The 8492-nt window shown below is 38.6% G+C and overlaps 1 protein-coding gene across 3 annotated transcripts in view; it reads right to left on the reverse strand.

The window, feature by feature from the left end:
* The window catches only part of rubcn (rubicon autophagy regulator), a 25648-nt gene extending 19585 nt beyond the window's left edge, over positions 1 to 6063 (reverse strand). The window contains exons 1-6 of one of the 3 annotated variants that reach the window (XM_013999644.1): positions 5643 to 6063; positions 4071 to 4224; positions 3773 to 3856; positions 1519 to 1678; positions 1280 to 1386; positions 409 to 649 (exon numbers count right to left, since the gene is read on the reverse strand). In XM_013999644.1, the coding sequence (XP_013855098.1) occupies positions 409 to 649; positions 1280 to 1386; positions 1519 to 1678; positions 3773 to 3856; positions 4071 to 4224; positions 5643 to 5683 (787 nt within the window). In that variant the 5' untranslated portion in view covers positions 5684 to 6063. Of the gene's footprint in view, positions 1 to 408; positions 650 to 1279; positions 1387 to 1518; positions 1679 to 3772; positions 3857 to 4070; positions 4225 to 4382; positions 4543 to 5642 lie in introns of those variants that run through there. The other 2 variants (XM_013999638.1, XM_013999648.1) reach the window with 2 other exon arrangements.
* Between the last annotated feature and the right edge of the window lie 2429 nt (positions 6064 to 8492).

The raw sequence follows: 8492 nt of genomic DNA on the forward strand, positions 1-8492 counted from the left end.
GGGCAGATATAAGATTTTTTTTTTCTGCTTCCTTTCATTTTGTGAAATTTGTGTTTCTTTTTTGTTGTATAGAAATTTTTGTTTTTACTCGAAATGAATAAACTATTAAAATAAACTAAAAACAAGCTGATAAACTACACTGCATGTTGAGATAAAAATCTTTTTYAGGAATGAGCTGCAAACCATCCAACATTCACAAACATAAAATTGGTTCAAAGCAAAACGCATCAATAATCTTAGTTTTACTAAAACCATCAATTCATCATATCGACAGTCAGCTAAAAGTGGTTTTATCAGCTGTTTAAATTTCAAATGGCTTAAAAACAATAATATTACAAGTATGTTGCTCTGAGAATCAATCAGAGTCATAAAAAAAAATTGAACAAACAGAAATGGTTTTGAACCTACGCTTGTTACTGATGCTTTCCTTGCTTATGTGGCGGGGTCTAGCTGRGGCGGGGTCTGCAGGTTTGTGGTTTCTGCCGACCGCGTCTCGCAGGGAGCAGTTCGAGGCGGTGAGTCTGCGGTTCAGGGAGTCCCCCCCAGGAGTRGCGTCGGCGTTCCTCCAGGTCCCGCTGGACCCCGGCAGCACGCACAGACTCTGGCTCTTCAGCAGACCCACGCAGAGCGAGCCCTTCAGGGGCGACAGCTGGAGGGGCAAAACAGACAGCGGGTGAAGAGCCTTCACCGTCTGAACCAAGAGGGTCCGCTCCTGGTCCACCAGGCCTACTGCTCTGTTTCAAAGCCGCTAACCGACATGTCTTGTTTCTCTGCTTCAACACACCTGATTCAGTGATTAAAATGACCTCTTCAGGTTCTGTAGAAGCCTGGTAATCACGTTTATGCAAATCAGGTGTGTCYGAGCTGAGAAACCTCTAAAATGTGCAGGATAGAGGCCCTCGAGGACTGGAGTTTGACACCTGTTTTAGAGGTTTCTCTGTTTCAACACACCTTTACATAAATGGGTGATTGGCTTCTGCAGAACCTGAAGAGGTCATTCAATCACTGCATCTGCAGACCTTGAGAACCAGTGACTGGACACCCACTTTCTTACTCTCAAACCAAGCTGACCCCCAAAACAACAAAAAAAACATATCCTCAACGCATTAAACATCTTTTATCATATTTTTACAGCCTCTGAGCAGACAAAGTTATGTGCTATGTGGTGCCCCGCCCCCGCCCTGCCCCCAGGGTGTGAACCACCATTCAATGCTTTAATTTTATCAATACAGTTGATATTTTTAAAAACACATGCACATTAGAAGTGAGTAAAACCCACCCCAACCGTGTCTACTTGAGCCAGCAGTTTGGGGTTATTCTGCTCCACTGCTTCCAGACACTGAAACATGGCGATCACGTGAGGCTCACTCAGCAGGAAGGAATCCTCTGAAAAAAAAACAAACACGTGAGAAGACTCAGAGAAAGTGAAGGAAATAACAGGGGAGAAAAAAAAAGGCAGACGATGTCCGATTTGCCGTGCCGATCGTTTTCTTCTCGAATTACTAAGCTAATGCTCACCGTTATAATACTTATGTGTGTTTGCTCGATGTTTGAGCAGCGGTTTGAGCTGAGCCGACAGCTTGTGAACCTGCAYGCTGTGAAGCAGCCAGCGCTCAGCCTTGTAGCTTTCCCCTGCACTCCGCATCCCGCTGCTCAGCACCGGCTCCAGGTGTCTGAACTGAGGGCAGACAGAAAGACAACGCAGACGTGACGAAACGGAGAAAATCGTTAGAAACAATCAGAGGCTTTTTAACAATTATCTGAGGATCAACAGGAAAATGATAGAGCTGCACACGCTAAAAAAAAAGACAATAAGCAACACGGTTCCCAAAGGTTATCGTATGATCCTTACATCACAGTTACATCAGAGCTGAGCTCTAACTGCAGCCTGTCAGCACAGCAAGCTAGATAAGATAATTAGAGTGCAGCAACGCTTAGACCTTTTGTTATAAGAAAATCCTGCTAAATCTTGACAGAGGGGCTTGTGACTGAGGGATGGTTGTTCTCAAAGCTGGACACTTGCTTCAGAGAAAAAAAAATACTAACGGAACAAACAGCAAATAAAAACAATTTAAAGATACCTCCTTATGAGCATTTCAAATAACTGTTTATAAATAATGACTGCTCAGTAGGGTTGGGCAATATGGGCAAAAAAATCAATCACGATTAATTGTGATATTTAGCCAATAACAATTAATTTGACGATTACTCCCCTGGAGTCCCTGGACACCCTCATGTCCTGGTCACTGAACAATTTAGTGGGAAAGATTTGGTCTCTGTAAAAATCTGTTCCAAACTGTGTCAAAATGACAGACTTCATGTTATACATCAAATTTTACATTTTGTTGAGAGACCATGTAAAACCAGAGCTATGATAAATAAATTATAGCACTTTTAACAAAAATGTTTGTCATATTTAAAATGGAGAGGAGCATCAAGCGGACTGACCGGAGAAATCTCCAGTTAGTCTGCCTGGTGGCGTTAATCGTATTAATCGTCAAGTGCCAAAAAATGTTTTTCTGACGATTAATTGCACACGATACGATTATGCCTAACCCTACTGCTCAGGCTTTCACTTTTGCATCTGCCAAACATCTGTTTTTTTTAAATAAAACATCAGTTTGTTTGTTTTTTAATTTAATTTCAGTATAAAAGTATATATATTTTAAATTATTTTTATACCATGTGAGGTGCCTTGAGCCTTGGATGTGGCTATGAGCTCTAGYCCAGGAAAAAGTTAAAAACAAATAAAAACTTGATTTGATTTTTGATTTTATTTATTTAACTGGAAAAGATTAAAAATCAAGCCTGACTCAGCAAAATTGCTGTTTTACAGCAGGTTCCTGTTCTGCAGCACATAAAACACTCAGAAATACAGCATCACAATCACATCATTATACACCATAGACACAAAGACAAACAAGCATGCTTTACTAACTTTATCTATCTCTTTTTTAAGACTTTATTTGCTAATTAATTGTTTGAAATTAAGCATTTATTTAATATGGACAGGTTTGAAAGCTACCAAAAGGAAATATGAATATGAAACTATAAGCAAAACAAGTGAAATTCTATAAATTAAATTGCTGTTTTGTTTTTTTAAAAATACTTTTGAAGTAGCTTGTACTCAGCAGTAGGTTATCTTTCTCCTAACAAATGCTTCATCCCAACAACAAACTTACAACTACAGTCATATTTGCAGCCTAAATAATACAGTCATGACAAATTTGTATAAAATAATAATAATAATTTAAAAAGACATGAAAAGGATCCTGCGCAGTCTGTTGGCTTCTTTAGATTTATTGTTTTGTTTGTTTTTGTGTGTACAGTGCCCTGAGACAACAGCTGCTGTGACTTGGCGCTATATAAATAAACTGAATTGAATTGAAAACTACAAAAATTAAGAGTGATAAAAGTGCACAACTCTTGTTGTATAAATAATACACCACAGAARGAAACACAAAGTCAGCCTACATATCCAGTTTCATGTTCACAGTCCCCGCCCCGATCCTTGTGTCACACATGCATGTTTGAGACGCTTTGCTGCTTCAACACAGCTGGCTTAAAATGACGTGTCACTGACAGGCTTCTGCTAAACTTGATGGTAATTTGCTGAGGTCATTCATTCCTTTGAATCATATGTGACGGAGCTGGGATACATCTAAAKCCTGCACAACAATGACCTGCTGGGAAATGTTTGAAATTCCAGCACTGTCGGAACACTTTGAAATGATCCAAACAAGAGTAAGAGAAAGTTCACCGCTGACTGTACCTGTTCAACAAGTGAGGCAAGGTGAGGGCTGATGTATCGAACACACCAAACAAACGGCCAGTAGTCACGCTGCTTGTAATACACCTGCAACAAAAAGTCAAGATGTTATACGCCCATTTATAACCACGACTATAAAGTTATTACACTCAGCAAGTGATTGATTCAAAAACGTAATTATTAGAACGACAAGTGTGAAACATGACATCATTTTTGACCACACGCATAAAAACAGARGTGTTCGTAATCGTGTTTTTGACAAACGAGAATCAGTAAAAAGAAACAGAAAGCACGTCTTCACCTGCTCGTTCTTCAGCCCGTGGCTGAGGATGTTGTTCATGTCCTTGTGCAGTCGCTGCAAGCCGCCATAACGCGACCACACATTGGGATTGTTGGTGGATAACAGACCCTCCACCGTGGTCTTCAGACTGGACAGAAGCTTCCAGTGCTCCCTCCTGAACACAAACAGGAAGGCAGGGAGGAGAAACAACCAGTAAGGAAACAAAAAAAAAACAAAAAAAAACACTTTTGTCAGCAGTGCGGTTGCATGAATCTAAACACATTTCCCAAGAACACTCTGAAAATTTTCATCTTCAGCATTTTATCGACTAACCAGAAATGCTGACCAACAAAGTCAGTTGCGTCGTGTTGTATCATATGAATGAATGTCCTGTTCCACTCTTGTCAAAAACAAAATGATTATAAGAGGCCGAAGCAGCTTCTCGGCAAAACTAAATTAAAATAAAAACAAGTCACTTCTGAGCGATAAAGTGATAACATTCTTTTTTCTCATAGCTCAGAGGTCAAACGGAAAGAAACTAGTTAAATAATGGCACAAGGAAAGTAAGAAAGCAATCTGCTGARGGCATCTGGAGGCAGCATTCTTCTGTTTAAAGGACAACTGCAGTACTCTTTATCTGTASGCATTAGCACACAATATGCACCCTAATCTGTTGTTTTATTTAGGCTGATTTGCAACTGTGAGGTTTATTTTCCACACAGAACTAGATTCAAGATTTAACACAGGTAATGAGTGCGGACAAGGGGACATTTATGAACATATGACTGAATCAGCTGTGGGAGCCAGAAGCCATTAAGCAAATCACATCATGTACTTGGTTTAAAGTTAGATACACTCTTCAAACTCTGCAGAGTGTTGCATTTTATGTAGCAATATGTTTCCAAGAAAGGCTTTAGGGTTAAATGTTAAACTTTTTGTTAGTTTATATTTAAGTGAGCAAGCTTTGCATCTTGAACCTCAAAACAGATTTGTTTACTTCTACTTTTTTAACCTCTAAACTTCAATTATAAGGCTATAATTTGCTTAACTGTGGGTGAAATAAGGTAAAGCAGCAACTTTAAACATTTTTTTCAGAAATATAAACATATACTTAGCGCAGGTCAGAGTAAACAGTGACTTAATAATGTTTGTGTTTTGTCAAAAAAGGCACAGATAGGAAAACATCACTTGACAGCTAGCATGTTAGCACAAGAGATAAGTTAGCAATTACCACCACGCAAAACTAATGATAAATATTCTGATAGTATCAAAAGTGCACTTTGAATTAATGCAAATAAAGCCTTCGATAACTACGAATAATTTTACAATTTATAAGGTTTAACAAATGCAGTTCTGACATCAAATGTCCAATTTAACCTAGCTTAGCTAGCAGCTAGCTCAGCTTAGCTGAGTCTCTCTTTTTTTTTTTGTACACACTTCGTGAGTTTCTTCCTCAAAACAACCACTGTTTGCTTTATTTAATCAAGAAGCGGGTTCTCATTAATATTTATTTAGTAATATTGCTTATATTATAAAGCGACAGCCACGTCTAACCCGGTAATTATCAGCCCTTCCCCAGTTGCTGCCACCTACCTGAGTTCTTCAGCAGCCTTTCCCTCCGACGCAACCTCCATGTTCTCCAGGAGGAACCGATTACCTATCAAAGCTGCCAGTTTTCCGGCTAACCCCTTTGCAACACTGCGCCCAAAGGAGTTTTAACTAAAAGGCAAGAAGTCACCTGGACTTCCAGTCTTCCGCCATGTCTCCGCTGTCCTGTGAGTCAACACAGCGAAGGCCGCATGAGCAGCTAAACGTCAGAGTGGGCGGTGGYAGCCGCGCTGCCCACTTTTAAATGACAAAACTGTCCTGTTAACTAAATAAAACCACGGCCATTCGTCCTCCTGTGAAAAATGCAATCGAATAAATTGCGTTTCCCCCAATATCCGGTGAATAAAGTTGATCAGTAAAATGCTGAGCTGGTTAGCTTGTTGTACACTGTACTTTTCCATGGATCTGCTGCCACCTACTGGTCAAAAATAATACTACAGTGAAATGCTCCACATTGAAAACAATCAGATGGGATGTTCCTGTAGTTATTTATTAAACTCAAGTTAATTTAGTGTTATATACTAAAATTATGCCAATGCTGCAATGCTTAAATTCCAAGAGAGTCCCAGACAACCTTTAAACAATCTACATCATCCAGCAATTCATTTATATATAAAAAGTCACATATTTTCTGTCTAAGCACAATTTTGATTTTATTTTTATACTTTTAAATAAARAAATATGAGCCTGATTTAGCTCCATACAAACGCCTTTTACATTCAGGTGAAATATGGTTCCACATATGGCCATCTGATGAAATTATCATTTAATTATTGTTTTTTTTTAAATTATTATTATTTTTTGTTCTTGAAGCAAATTTTAACAGTAAAGCTTTTATTACTGTCTCAGCTGAAACATGAGTTTTACTTTCATTTTATGACCACAAGATGACACCAGTCTCCTGAGCTGTAAATACCACAGATGTCTATGGTAAACACTGTTTAAACTTTTGAACTGTATCTTTGTGTCACTAGATGGCAACATAAAGTCAGGGTGAGACAGAGTTTACCTGAATTTGACTGTAAAGTTGAAAGGAGTGGCTGCAAATGACTAAAAAGATGAGTAACTGCCATTGCGTAAAGCGCACAAACACATATTAAAAAGTTGTACSGAGCAAAAATAACTTCCTGAATGGAGTAAGACTTATTTGACACAAGATTTGTCAGTAATTCTTTGGAACGCTTCACAAACAGTCCTCTCAGGAAGTGTGTTTAATATTTATGATGTGATTTATCATTCTGGATTTTTGACCTTTTTATTTTTAATTTTTTTGTTCTTCTGTATAAAATATTATGACACATAAAAAAATAATAGTGTGTGTTATGAACTGTTTTATACTCGTGTATTATAAAAACAGTGATGTATGACTAATGTGTTAACCGGTCCTGACATTTGTCACGTACTTAGAGAGCATCAAGAGTCAGAATGTGTCAGGACACGTCAGTCATAAAGCTGTGATGAAGGAGGAAAGGCTGGTTTACCTTTATCTTTTTTTCCCCCCCATCTATTCACCTTTCATTCATGGAGTAGACTTTACTGAAGTACAGTGACGTTTAAAACACTCCTCCATTCTTACTCAACTCCACTGGTGTCTGTGTGACTCACGGCTCTGAGGCGCTGCTGCATGAACACACTTGATCTGTGGAAAGTATGCGAATACAAAGAGCTGTCAGTGACGCAAATCCTGGTTGATACYGTTTGCAGCAGCGGGGCTATTTGGGGCCCTAAAGTTGATCTTGGATTTTTCCTTTTTGACGTTATCCTCAGGTACAAACAGAAAAAAAAAAAGGCCCGCAGAGATTTGAGTGTTGATAGATTGGTTGTATGTAACCACAGCGTGTGGATGTGTGGCAGCCTGTTTGACTAAAAATGCTGCTTCAGCTTCAGCACTTGGATCAGTGTACTTGARCTAATTCTGGGGCACACCATGGCTGATTTTTTAAGTATTTTTTTTTCTTCCTGGCCTGCTGAAATCAAGACTTTCACAAACCATGCTTTGGTGAGAAAACAGAATATATTCTAGGTGTAAAAAACAATCTTTTGACACCTAATATTTAATCTTTTTTTAATCTTTCTTGCTCTCTGCACTGATGYCATCCTGAGGCCTTTTCTGTTAGAGGTTCCCTCCTCTCAAAGGAAAGATGACACAAGGTGCCTGACCCGAGGAATTTATTAGGTTTCACTCTTGTGTCAAGATGTAATCTGGGATTTAGCAATGGGAATACAGTTCATGAGCTCTCCTAAAGCTTGCTTTTTGGTTTCAATAACTTCAGGAAGTGAGTCAAATCAAACGATATCTAAAATCCAACCTGAATCTTTGAGCTAAAAGTACCCAAAGGTTATTTTCCTCTTTTTATGGGACTTAAATGTGAGTTGATCAGATTACAGGTAATTTTGTTAAACCCAGAGGGGAAACTGGATTCACATGATGACACCTGATGGAATTCTAAGAAAGCTGATGGGTTTTTTTATTTTGTTTTGTTTTCTGCAGCCAAGTAAAAACAAATTCTGAGTGAGACACCAGGATGTCTCGCTTCCTTTTTCTTTATACTTTCAAACATTAATTCAAGTATTCGTGTTTTTTTTAAGGTCATGTAAGGGTGTTGTATTTATTTTTTCTTTCCCTGTGTTTTGAGTCAAAACTTCCCACACTCCTGACAATATGGGATTTGGTCACAACAGCAAACTGCGTAATGTGAGCCAACAAGGTGGGATTTAAAAAGGTGTTGTATTTTTCACCTTCATTCACTGATATACAGCGGGTAAAATAAGTACTGAACATGTCACCATTTTTCTCAGTAAATATATAACTAGAGGTGCTAATGACATGAAATG

The sequence above is a fragment of the Austrofundulus limnaeus genome, unplaced genomic scaffold (genome assembly GCF_001266775.1).
Source record: "Austrofundulus limnaeus strain Quisiro unplaced genomic scaffold, Austrofundulus_limnaeus-1.0 Scaffold8, whole genome shotgun sequence".
NCBI lineage: Eukaryota > Metazoa > Chordata > Actinopteri > Cyprinodontiformes > Rivulidae > Austrofundulus > Austrofundulus limnaeus.